Source organism: Dama dama, chromosome 5 (assembly GCF_033118175.1).
Source record: "Dama dama isolate Ldn47 chromosome 5, ASM3311817v1, whole genome shotgun sequence".
Taxonomy (NCBI): Eukaryota; Metazoa; Chordata; class Mammalia; order Artiodactyla; family Cervidae; genus Dama; species Dama dama.
Window position 1 is genome coordinate 116,556,839 of NC_083685.1, and position 12,455 is coordinate 116,569,293.

Sequence of the window (12,455 nt, forward strand, 5' to 3'; positions counted from 1 at the left end):
GGTTAGCAGATATAAGCTGTTGTTATTAGGTAAATAACAAGATCCGACTGTATAGCACAGAGAACTATATTCAATGTTCTATGATAAATCATAATGGAAAAGGATATTAAAGAAGAATCTATATATATTTATGGGCTTCCCAGGTAACACTAGTGGTAAAGAACCTGCCTGCCACTGCAGGAAACATAGTGTGACTTGAGTTCAATTTCTGGGTCAGGAAGATCCCCTGGAGGAGGGCATGGCAACCCACTCCAGTATTCTTGCCTGGAGAATCCCATGGACAGAGGAGCCTGGCGGACTACAGTCCATAGGGTTGCAAAGAATAGGACATGACTGCAGCGACTTAGCACGCACACACATATATATATTTATAACTGAATCACATTGCTATACAGCAGTAATTAACATAACATTGTAAATCAAGGTTTTAAACCAAAGTACAGGAGTTCTTCAGTTTAAAAAAATTGAAAAATCTTCCAGGCTGTCACTATAGAGATGGGGATTCAGTGGGCTGTGGTGGGGCCTGGTAATCTGTGTTTTTAAACCTGGCTGGGTTTTGGAGCCACTGAGGTAGTCCAGGGTCTTGTCTTATAGAAAGATGCTGAGGTCCTGGGAGCAGAGGGCCCTGCCCACAGCACACTGTGGCTCTGGGGGATAAGAGCCCTGATTGCCCCACTGGTCATCGAAACTGTCTCTGGGAGGTGCCTGCACCAGTTTTCCTCCGCCAGGGCCCCCTCTCTGATGAGCAGGGCTGTCTTAACTGGCCTCGACTCCCTGCCCAGTGCAGCCCCAGCCCCCTCCCCACTCAGGTCCTGGGAGGGCAGGCGTCCGGTGGGGCGGCGGGCCAGAGGGACAGCTTGGACTCCACCCCTGCAGGTGTTCAGCTCGGAGCGGCTGCAGGACAAGAAGACCTGGGTCCAGGCCCAGGGGGCCTGCCAGGAGCTGGGGGCCCAGCTGCTGAGCCTGGCCAGCTATGAAGAGGAGCACTTTGTGGCCAATATGCTCAACAAGATCTTCGGGTACTGAGCTTAAGGCGGTGGCCCACGTGCACTGTGTGTGGGGCTCTTGGTTTTGCTGGACACGGGGCAGTGGGCAGGGTGAAGGTGACCCCAGAGAGGTCTGTCCAGGGCTTGGAATGACCTGTGTGTCCACTGCTAGTGCCAGGCCTGTCCTGTCCCCACTTACGTAACCCTGGTCTCGCTGGAGTCGGAGACCCCGTGTTGCTCATTTGAGCCAACAGCACCCTCTCGGACTCACAGATTACACAAACCTAACCCTGACTCTTAGGGGCTTCCCTGGTGGCTCAGCAGTAAAGAATCCCCGTGCAGTGCAGTAGACACAGGAGACGCAGGTTCAATCCCTGGATGGGGAAGATTCCGCTGGAGAAGGGAATGGCAACTCATTCCAGTATTCTTGCCTGGGAAATCCCAAGGACAGAGAAGCCTGGTGGACTATAGTCCATGGGGTCACAAAGAATCAGATGTGACTGACTGAGCACACATACAACCCTAATCCTTACCATCTTTCCTTCTCCATGGCAAAATCTCCTAGAAGCTTATCCAAGTGAGTGCCCCCCATCCTGTAACCCTACACCATCCCATAATAAACCATACTTCTCAAACAGCTTCCCCTGAGAGACAGGACGAGAAAGGCTGCAAAAGTGAGCATTTACCCATGGGGGTTCCCCCAGAACCCAGTCTCTGTCCCGTGGGTTCCTATGACACACAACCCCATCATCCCTTAGCCTTGGGAAACATCCAAATGGATCCAGGCTTCCTGAGATCTTAATTCCAGGGACGTCTCCTCCCAGCAAACAGCACAATGATATTATTTGACTAGTGATTATTATAGCCCATGTTGATCGCTTCTCCCTGTGTGCCAGAGACTACACTAAACATTGAACCCACATTCAATGCTCTCCTCGACCCTACAAAGTAGACATTATCCCTTGTGGGCTGATCAAGAGGTTGGGTTATTTGCCCAAGGTCACAGAGCTAGCTGGTCCAGGGATGACCTCGGACTGGAATCGAGCTGTATTTGAGTCCACGGCCTCAGGTCTGTACACTGCCCCTGTGTACTTCCTAAAGTGAAAGTCTGCAGACTTGCTGGCGGGGCATACCCTCCCCAAAGGGCAGCAGTGGAAGGGGCCAGGCCCCCTGCCCTCAGCTGGGTGCCCGGCCCAGCTGGCCCAGTTCTCTCGAAGATATTTTAGGGTGACCTCAACAGTGTTTTCAGTGTGAACCCTAGAGAACCTCAAGGCCCTCAGGACTGCCCGAGTCGCAGCTGCAAGGATTCCCCTACAACTCTCACCCTCCCCATGCCTTCTGTCTCCACCCCCGGGTTGTGCTGAAGTGAATCAGAGCCCGAGATCCACGAGCAGCACTGGTTCTGGATCGGCCTGAACCGTCGAGACCCCGGAGCCGGGCAGAGCTGGCGCTGGAGTGATGGACTTGGGGTGAGGGGGCCTGGAGGAGGCGGGGCAGGTGGACTGGGTGTGGGCGTGGCCTTTCAGAGTGGGCGTGGCGTTTTGAAGGTGCGCAAGGTTCAGTAGGGGCAGGGCCTATGGCAAGGGCCGGCTGGTGAAGGGTGCCTAGCCCAGGTTTGGGGGGGGGGAGGTGGTCCCAGCTTATGCCAGGCCTCTCGTTGGTTTGTTCTGGGGGTGGGGGCAGCCTGTGCCTGGTGCCTGAGTCCCCTCTCCCCCTCTGACGTCACCAGTTCTCTTACCACAATTTCGACCGGAGCCGGCACGACGATGACAACATCCGCGGCTGCACGGTGCTCGACCTGGCCTCCCTGCAGTGGGTGGCCATGCAGTGCGAGACGCAGCTGGACTGGATCTGCAAGATCCCTCGAGGTTGGTGGGGCGGCGCTGCTGGACCCGGCAGGGGATGACGGGCGGCAGGGCCCGGGGTCCAAGGAAGGGTCTCCCTTCGCTGCAGCGTGTCTGTCCCTGTTGTTCCCATAGGCACGGATGTGCGGGAGCCTGACGTCAGCCCGCAAGGTGAGGCTTCCTGTCCATCCTGCTCCCCGTGGCGGCCGGCTGGGGCAGGGCTTAACCAGGACAGAAGGAAGGGGGTTAGGGGTTTGAGCCGAGGGAAAAGGGGATCGGGGCACATTATCCGGGTCAGATGGGCTCGCAGGCCCGCCTGCCCTGGCTGCCCTGAACCCGCCTTGTCCTCTGTGGGCGGGGCGGGCAGGCAGCCGCAGCCTGGACTCCACCCCCACGCTGCCCCCGCAGGCCGGCGGGAATGGCTGCGTTTCCAGGAGGCTGAGTATAAGTTCTTCGAGCACCACTCCACGTGGGCGCAGGCGCAGCGCATCTGCACGTGGTTCCAGGCCGAACTGGTCTCAGTGCACAGCCAGGCCGAGCTGGACTTCCTGGGGCACAACCTGCAGAAGGTGGGCATGCCAGCAAGCAGGGAGGGCAGCCCGGGAGCCAGGGAAAAGGCCCTGCCAACCCTCACCTGCCTGCCCGGCTTCCCCAGTTCTCTCGGGGCCAGGAGCAGCACTGGTGGACCGGCCTGCACACCTCAGAGAGCGACGGGCGCTTCAGGTGGGAGCCCCGGCCGGGCGGTGGGGCGCATGCGTGGATGGCTAGCAGGGACCCAGGCTGGAAATAAGAGGCAGCATCGCACTCAAGAGACAGATTGGGTTTTGAATCCAGTTCTGCCCCTTGCAGGCTGTGTGGCCTTGAGCAAGTGACTTAACCTTTCTGGGCCTGTCTCGGTTTTCTCACCAGAAAATGAAACAGTGAGGCCTGCCTGGTAGGGTTGTCCTTAGGACTAAAAATTAGGTGTCTGAATCCTCCATGCTGCATCCAGCACATTGTTGTTTATTCACTCAGTTGTGTCTGACTCTTTGGGACCCCGTGGACCGTAGCCCGCCAGGCTCCTCTGTCCATGGGATTTCCCAGGCAAGAATACCAGAGTGGGTTGCTACTCTCCAGGGGATCTTCCCAACCCAAGGATTGAAGCCGTGTCTCCTGCATTGGCAGGTGGACTCTTGACTACAGAGCCACCTGGGAAGCACATTATTAGGCACTAGATAACAGCAGTTTGTATTATGCTGGGGTCACTCATGAAAAAGGTCCACTGAAGACGTGGGCAAGAACACATGATGGTCCAGAGGGGCCTCTTCATGTTCACGGCTCACCTACTAGGCATGAGGCACAGAAAGACCAGGAGAGCACATGAGTGTCTGAGCACAGCGTTGCCACTGGACTCCTGCTCTGGGACCCTTAGACTTTCTTTTCTAGTTAGAGAAATGGATGCCCAGGGGGGCTGGGCCTTCCCTGAAGGCACTGGGTCCTTGGGTTCCTGCTGCATTGAGCTCAGTAGCCTCGCTCCTCAGTCTGTGGCCCTGAGCCCCTAGATTTGGGCCCTGGTCTCTGCCCCCTCGCTTCTGCATTCAGGGGAGGTCTAACCTGGTGCCCTGTAATGGATCACTCCTGCTTGTGCCATTGCAGGTGGACAGATGGTTCTGTTATAAACTTCATCTCCTGGGCCCCCGGCAAACCTCGGCCCATCGGCAAGGACAAGAAGTGCGTGTACATGATGGCCAGCCGAGGTGAGGGCAGGGTAGGGCAGAGAGGGTGCAGAAGCCGAGGGGAGGGTTGGTGTTCAGGGCAGCGAGGTGAGCCTGGGCAGGGGCCCTCGGTCTCTCCTCATCCTCTCTGTTCGCCCAACTCAAGAAGGGCTGGGTCCAGAGAGAGGAGGGCCGGTGCCTGTCCAGCAACCGCAGGGGACTTGAGTTCAGAGCTGGACATAGGACCCGAGCCCCAGCCCCGCCTCCCCTCAGGGTGTGAGGCCAGGTACTGGCAGCCTGGCCCCGCGCTTGGAGTGACTGCTGTTCCCTTTTCACAGAGGACTGGGGGGACCAGAGGTGCATGACAGCCTTGCCTTACATCTGCAAGCGCCGCAACAGCACCAGAGAGCAGCAGCCCCCAGACCCGCCGCCCACAGGGGGCTGCCCCTCTGGTTGGAGCCAGTTCCTCAACAAGGTAGGGGGCAGGGAGGGGGCGCCTGAGGGGAAGGCTGAGCCTCAGGAGTCCTGGCCCTCTGGCAACATCAGAGTCATGGCCTCTGGCCTGAACCCACCACTCTCTCCCCTTCTCAGCCCCAGGACCAGGGCTAGACCCCTTGGACACTAACTCAGTGTAGTAACACCTTCCAGTTCATCAAGTAACAAGGTTGCCCATATAGTTTGGTGAGTTTTCTAGATCCTTGGTCACCAAACATCTTGATAATGAACTCCTGTTAAAACAAAATGTTGAACATACAAAATATATATGTGTGGAAAAGTAAATATATGTGTTTACTTCCATATTGGGACTTCCCTGGTGGCTCAGACGGTTAAAGCGTCTGCCTACAATGCGGGAGACCGGGGTTCAGTCCCTGGGATGGGAAGATCTCCTGGAGGAGGAAATGGCAGTATTCTTGCCTGGAAAATCCCATGGACAGAGAAGCCTGGCAGGCTAGAGTCCATGGGGTCACAAAGAGTCAGACACAACTGAGTGACTTCACTTTCACTTTCCATATTAATGTGACTGCTGTCATATATAATAAAATATGCACAAGAACAAAACAATCTAAAGCCTGAGCTAAAGATTTTAAAACAGTATTTTTAAGTTTTCAAAATTTTTCCTTTTAGTGGTATGAAAAACATTTTGTGCTCACTCTTCAATTTATCAATTATAATAATTGTTACTATTTTAAATAATTTTGATAAGAGCAAAGTGATCACATATACTTCATTATTTTTATTTATTAATTTTTAATTTCTTTATTTATTTTTGGCTGCCCTGGGTCCTCCTTTGCAGGACCTTTGCAGGCTTTCTCTATTTGTGGCAAGTCAGGGCTATTCTTCGCTCTGGTACATGGACTTAGTTGCTCTGTGGCATGTGGGATTTTCCCCGACCAGCGATAGAACCTGTGTCCCCTGCATTGGCAGGCAGATTCTTAACCACTGGACCACCAGGGAAGTCCCTATATTTTATTATTTTAAAAAATCTAGGTCTGACACTGATTCAGATTTCACAGGTCTTGTTTGGAGTTCAAATTATTTTAGAACATGGATTGAATGGTTGTTGTAGATGAAAAGGTTGCTTTAAAACGAAGACAAATAGATGAAGATGAAGGAAGTTCATCTATCATTGGCTGGGCTTTCTAAGTCCTTCTCTCCATTTTTCAGTCCTTCTGCCAGTTAAATGCCAATTAAATTTTTCAGTCCTTCTGCCGATTTTTGTTTAAAAACTGGCTCATCAATTTTTGCATTTAAGTGAATCTGCCTTATAAACTACTCAGAAGAACTGATTGAGAAGGTTTAAAAAAAGTCTCTGGAAGATTTTTTTAAAAACAACATTTAGAAGATTCTCTTTCCAACTATTTTGAGTGTACAGCTAGGAGAGTTTGAGGCAATCAAAAGAATCAGGATGGATGTGCATCTAAACATGTTTTCAAAATGTTCCTTCTAGAGTGTGAGTTTCTTTCCAAGAGTGGTTAGTGACCCATGGGCTGATTCATCCAACCTGATTAGACCTTCATTGTTTTTATCTAGTGGCTGAAAGAGCTTATCCCAGGAAGGAAAGTGTGCTATTTCCTTGTGGTTTTTCCCTGGCATCCTTAGTATGAGCTCTGAGTCATGCCTTCTTTGCCGGACACTGAAAGACTGCTTAACCGAATTGTGAGGATTAGATTAGTTAACACTAGATAACACAATCCATAAATCTTTGTCATGCACTGGAGTGCAGCCAGCTCATAGTGTCATGGAGCTCTCACTGTCTTCAGATTATTCAAGCAAATAATACACCTTTTCTGCCTTTAAAAAAAATAAAGTAAGATGTATTATTCATATTTAAAAAAAAACTAAAACTCATCTAGACTCTCCAGAGATAACCACTATCAATATTTTTTATTCCACTTCTTGACTTTTTCCATGTAACTGAGATCATACTAAATAGCACAATTTTGTAGCCAACTTTTTTTTCCTCAGTATTGTATTTTGAGTCTTTCTCCATGTCATTGAATTGTTCCAAAAACTTATTCTTATGGCTTCTTCCACCTAATCTAAAACAATATATTTCATATGTAACCGGTCCCTTTCTTAATTTGTCAGCATCATTGTAATGATACCAATAATTCTTTTGAAAGCCTTTGAAGTATATGAAGCCAAGAACCAAACAGACCTTGTCCCCAGGCCTGGCCCAGGGGTTGCCGTCATAGGTGGTGGAGCATTTGGTGGCCCAGAGAAATCTTCCCACTTTAAAACTCCCCAGATGTGGGCCAGTGTATGTGAATCTGCCATGCCAGGTTGGGAGGGTATTGGAGCCTTGGTCAAGGAGACCCAGATGTCCTGGTTCTCCTGTTTCTCTCTCCCAGCCCCCACAGCCTCCCCAGGGCCTGGCGCTGAGGGGTTGGAGCTTCTGGGTGTGGGGGCCAGGGTGGGGGAGCTGGATGTCATGCCTCCCCCTCCGCCCCACAGTGTTTCCGAATCCAAGGCCAGGACCCCCAGGACCGGGTGAAGTGGTCAGAGGCGCAGTTCTCCTGTGAACAGCAAGAGGCCCAACTGGTCACCATTGCAAACCCCTTAGAGCAAGGTAGGGCCAGCCCAGGGGGAGGCCCCAGTCCTCTGACACCATCCCCCTAGGCGGCTAGAACAGAGTGAGGACGGGGCTGCCGCCCTGTGGCTCATCACGCTCTCTCCTGGGGGACCAGCGTTCATCACAGCCAGCCTGCACGATGTGACCTTTGACCTTTGGATTGGCCTCCATGCCTCACAGAGGGACTTCCAGTGGGTGGAGCAAGAGCCTCTGCAGTATGCCAACTGGGCCCCCGGGGAGCCCTCTGGCCCTAGCCCTGCTCCCAGTGGCAACATACCGGTGAGGAAGCCCCTGCCCCTTGCTCTCCTCTGCACCCACTAGCCTGCCCTGGCCCGCAGCACTTGTCTTCACACCTGGGGACCCCCTTGCAACCTCTTTGCTCATAGTACAGACTTTCGGGGGTGGTGGCACAAGGCAGGCAGCTCCTGGGGCTCCCCTGAGCGGCTCCTTCCCCCCAGACCAGCTGTGCGGTGGTCCTGCGTAGCCCCTCAACCCACTTCACCGGCCGCTGGGATGACCGGAGCTGTGCAGAGGAGACCCACGGCTTCATCTGCCAGAAGGCCACAGGTAGGTATCACCCAGGAGCCTGGAAACCTCAGCCCAGGGCTGGATGCTGTGGGCTGAGCCAGGAGGAATGAGGCCTGGTCCCTGATCTCAGGGGACCACTCTGCTTGGGAAGCAGATGGGCAGAAAGGCCAGGCACTAATCAGAGGGACAGGCACTGAGCACCCAGGGGTTGCAGGAGGAAGGTTTGGAGGGCTGACCAGGGAGAACTAAGACACTGGGCATGCGTCATGGCAGGGACCCCATGGTTCTGCATCTGAGGCTCCTGCAGCTCTGAGCAGGGGTCCCTCGGCTCTGGGCTCCTGGTCAGGCTCAAGATTGCTCATCCCTTTACTAGTAAGAACATATTAATAACAACAGTGAGTGGCGGTTACTGTGCCCAGAGGAGAGTTGGTCTCTGCCTGCTGTTCCCCCTCGGCCTCATGCCTGGGGATGGGGTGAGGGGAGCAGAGCCCGGCCTGAGTCCTGCCCCCTTCCCTGTAGACCCCTCCCTGAGCCCATCCCCAGCAGCGTCGCCCCCTGCCCCGGGCGCTGAGCTCTCCTACCTCAACGGCACCTTCCGGCTGCTGCAGAAGCCGCTGCGCTGGCACGACGCCCTGCTGCTGTGTGAGAGCCGAAATGCCAGCCTGGCCCACGTGCTCGACCCCTACACGCAGGCCTTCCTCACTCAGGCCGCCCGAGGGCTGCGCACGCCGCTCTGGATTGGGCTGGCCAGTGAGGAGGTGGGCACCGGGCTGGGCCCCCCTTCCCCCAGCTCCCTCCCTGTGTCCTCCTGACGCCCTGCCTTCCATGGCCCCCCCACCCCGACCCCGTCCTGGCTGGTCCCCTTGCTGCCGCCCTGATGGCCCCCTGTGCCCAGGGCTCCCGGCGGTACTCCTGGGTCTCGGAGGAGCCGCTGAGCTACGTGAGCTGGCAGGATGGGGAGCCCCAGCTCCCGGGGGGCTGCGCCTACGTGGACACGGATGGCGCCTGGCGCACCACCAGCTGCGACACCAAGTTGCAGGGGGCTGTGTGTGGCGTTCACGGCGGTGAGTGCCCGTCCACCGGGGCCGAGGGCTGGGCCAGGGGGAAGCCCACCCCGGCAGGACCCTGGGTCACTTCTTCAGTCCTGCATTTCCCCGCCACAGGGCCGCCTCCTCCGCGACGAATAAGCTACCACGGGAGCTGTCCCCAGGGGCTGGCGGACTCGGCTTGGATTCCCTTCCGAGAGCACTGCTATTCCTTCCACATGGAGCTGCTGCTGGGCCACAAGGAGGCGCTGCAGCGCTGCCAGAGAGGTGGGCTGGGGCGCGAGCGCCCCCACCTGGGTGTTCCGGGTGGCGACCCCTCTCGAGGGCGCTCAGAGACCCCACGAATGTGGTCCCCGTGCCCCACTCTGCTTGTCGGCTGCACTCACCTCTCAGTGCCCCTCACGGCCCAATCCACACAGACCACCTGGGACGGGACATGGATGTAAATGTAGCCCCCCCCCCGCCCCGTTACACGCACGTCTCCACGCCAGCCTCTACTCAGGCTGCCAGAGAAGAGGGCGGGGCCTCTCCGGGGGCTCTGCCACCCCCCAGGAGACTTGCCTGCCCTGACGTCGGCCTCCTTTGTGTCCAGTGGGCGGCGCTGTCCTGTCCATCCTGGATGAGATGGAGAACGTGTTTGTCTGGGAGCATCTGCAGAGCTCTGAGGGCCAGAGTCGGGGCGCCTGGCTGGGCATGAATTTCAACCCCAAAGGTGGGTCCCCTGGGCATAAGGTCAGGAGGGGCAGGCCTCAGGCTGCAGGGGGAGGCCCTCCCCTGGGGCTTGGCCGGTGGTGAAGGGTGGAGGGGTCGGGGGTGCGGACCTGTGGGAGGGGGGTGAGGATCTGTGGGAGGCGGGGCTTTTCTAGAACAGGCCTCTCCTCTCCCATCGGCTTCTCCTTGTCGCTGCCCACCCCCCGCCCCCATCCCCAGCAACGCCCCCCCAATGCCACCTTTCCCACAGGGGGCACCCTGGTCTGGCAGGACAACACAGCTGTGAACTACTCCAACTGGGGGCCCCCGGGCCTGGGCCCCAGCATGCTGAGCCACAACAGTTGCTACTGGATCCAGAGCAGCAGCGGGCTGTGGCGCCCGGGCGCCTGCACCAATATCACCATGGGCGTGGTCTGCAAGCTCCCTCGAGGTGCGGGGGACATCTAGTGCTGGGGGGCGGGGGGCCCCCGGGCCGCTGCTCATTCTGCAACCACACAGTGAATGGGAGGGAGTCAATAGGCCTGGGGCTGCCGGGACCCTCCTCCGGGATCTGTACCGGGGTCTGTACCAACGGCTGGCCCTTCCTGCAAATTGCCACAGTGGACAGCAAACCTGTCATTTTGTTGTGGTTAAAGGCAGGGATGTGGGGTTCGAGCCCAGGCCAAACCATATGCCAACTCTGTGACCTTGGGTAAATTGCTCAAGCTCTCTGACCTTAGTCTACTCATATGTAAAATGGGGGTAATAAAAGTACCTATGGGCTTCGAAGGTGGCTCAGTGGTAAAGAATCTGCCTGCCAACGCAGGAGATGGGGGTTCAGTCCCTGGGTTGGGAAGATTCCCCTGCAGGAGGAAATGGCAACCCCCTCCAGTATTCTTGCCTGGGAAATCCCATGGCCAGAGGAGCCTGGCAGGCTACAGTCCAAGGGGTTGCAGAAGAGTCGGACACGACTCTGCGTCTAAACAACAACAAAAATAATATGAGTACCTATGAGAGAAGTAAATGAGCCAGTGAAGTGTCTGGCACTGCAGAATATGTTCTTACATGTTTGCTTGTTATTACTATATTATTACGACCACTGTTGTTAACTGGTCCCTTCTCCCCTACAGCTGAGGCGAGCAACTTCTCCCCATCAGGTGAGTGGCAGGCAGGACTAGCCCTCTCCCCGGGTCCCGGTCATTCTGGGCAGCGGGCGGGCGTGGCGGGGCTTCTGACCGAGGGTCCTTCCGGCCGCAGCAGCCCTCCCGGAGAACCCCGCGGCCCTGGTGGTGGTGCTGATGGCGGTGCTCCTGCTCCTGGCCCTGCTGACCGCCGCCCTGATTCTCTACCGGCGGCGACAGAGCGTGGAGCGTGGGGCCTTTGAGGGCGCCCGCTACAGCCGCAGCTCCTCCGGCCCCAGCGAGGCCACTGAGAAGAACATCCTGGTGTCCGACATGGAAATGAACGAGCAACAGGAGTAGAGCGGAGGGCGTGGGTGGGGCCGGGGGGGCTGGGCCCCCCACCAGCTGTGGTCCAGTTGGCCTATGGGGGTGGGTGGCGCCCTGGGAAGCCGCTGGGGCTGGCAGGGCCTGGGCTGGTGGGGTCCCTCCCTCCCATGAGGGCTGGGCTGAGGCCTGGCTGAGTGCAGCATGGCGTTTCCTTTTGGGGGTGCCCTAAGGTCTTGTCACCCAGGCCTGTACCCCCATGGTCACTGGAGGCAGGACGGGAGCCTCTTTCTGCCTCTTTCTCCCTGCCCCCACCCCCCAGGCCTGTGCCGCAACCCTGGGACCCCTCCTCCCCACTTCTCGCTGCAGAGTCTGAGGAGCCTCCCCGAGCCCTCAGCCGGCCTCTGTCGCTTCTCCCCTACCCTAGCAGCTCAGCTCCTCACCCCACATCCTCCCTGCCCCCCCACCCCCCGTCCCCCCGCCCTGCATCCCGCCTGCTCTCCCAGCCCTTCCTTCTGAGCCAGGGCCCTGGGGTTTGGGGAGCCCTCTCTTGCTGTTGGTGGGGGTCACAGGGGGGTTGAGCATTTGTCACTCGTGTGCCTGCTGGGGTGGCCATAGGGCATGGTGGGAGGGTTCTGGGCCGGGACTGAGGACCGGAGCATCACTGTGGTATCAGCTGGGCTGGAGACAGGACCAGGGAGAGACACCCTGACCTCCTGGGGATAACCGGGCTGGGCTGGGGTGTCTTCTCCTGCTGGTCAGGGGAGGGCTCTGTCCCTATAAAGTCCCCTGTGGGGACCAAAGTCAGTTCCCTAAGGTTTCCAGGTCCTGGCTGTGGTTTGGAGAGAGATAAGGTGGTTGGTCAGAGTCAGTGGAGCTGGGGTGCACCCTCTAAGGGGGGCCCAGAGGAGCGGCACCTGAACCCCCTGGAGTGGCCCCTGTGTGGGGGAGACGACCCACCCAGAACCTTTCCAAGAGGCCGCAACCCCAGTTAGAATCACCGGTCCTGGTGCCACGGCCCAGGGCAGTGTGAACACAGACTCCAAGACATGGTCCTTTTCTGTAGTTCTTAATTTTTTTTAATGTGCCATTATTGTTTTAAAAGAAAAAGATAAAAGAAAAGCAAACAAATAAAACACCTTTAAGAGG

At 56.6% G+C, this 12,455-nt stretch overlaps 1 protein-coding gene across 2 annotated transcripts in view; it reads left to right on the plus strand.

Moving 5' to 3' along the window:
- MRC2 (mannose receptor C type 2) overlaps positions 1 to 12,455 on the plus strand; it is a 58,360-nt gene extending 45,905 nt beyond the window's left edge. The window contains exons 13-30 of one of the 2 annotated variants that reach the window (XM_061144311.1): positions 877 to 1,019; positions 2,353 to 2,455; positions 2,716 to 2,854; positions 2,966 to 3,001; positions 3,239 to 3,399; positions 3,486 to 3,553; positions 4,466 to 4,566; positions 4,863 to 4,999; positions 7,480 to 7,594; positions 7,713 to 7,876; positions 8,056 to 8,164; positions 8,645 to 8,883; positions 9,021 to 9,189; positions 9,289 to 9,438; positions 9,764 to 9,883; positions 10,133 to 10,312; positions 10,992 to 11,018; positions 11,119 to 12,455. In XM_061144311.1, coding sequence (XP_061000294.1) covers positions 877 to 1,019; positions 2,353 to 2,455; positions 2,716 to 2,854; positions 2,966 to 3,001; positions 3,239 to 3,399; positions 3,486 to 3,553; positions 4,466 to 4,566; positions 4,863 to 4,999; positions 7,480 to 7,594; positions 7,713 to 7,876; positions 8,056 to 8,164; positions 8,645 to 8,883; positions 9,021 to 9,189; positions 9,289 to 9,438; positions 9,764 to 9,883; positions 10,133 to 10,312; positions 10,992 to 11,018; positions 11,119 to 11,342 — 2,385 coding nt within the window. In that variant the 3' untranslated portion in view covers positions 11,343 to 12,455. The remainder of the gene's footprint in view (positions 1 to 876; positions 1,020 to 2,352; positions 2,456 to 2,715; positions 2,855 to 2,965; positions 3,002 to 3,238; positions 3,400 to 3,485; positions 3,554 to 4,465; positions 4,567 to 4,862; positions 5,000 to 7,479; positions 7,595 to 7,712; positions 7,877 to 8,055; positions 8,165 to 8,644; positions 8,884 to 9,020; positions 9,190 to 9,288; positions 9,439 to 9,763; positions 9,884 to 10,132; positions 10,313 to 10,991; positions 11,019 to 11,118) is intronic. The other variant, XM_061144312.1, reaches the window with a different exon arrangement.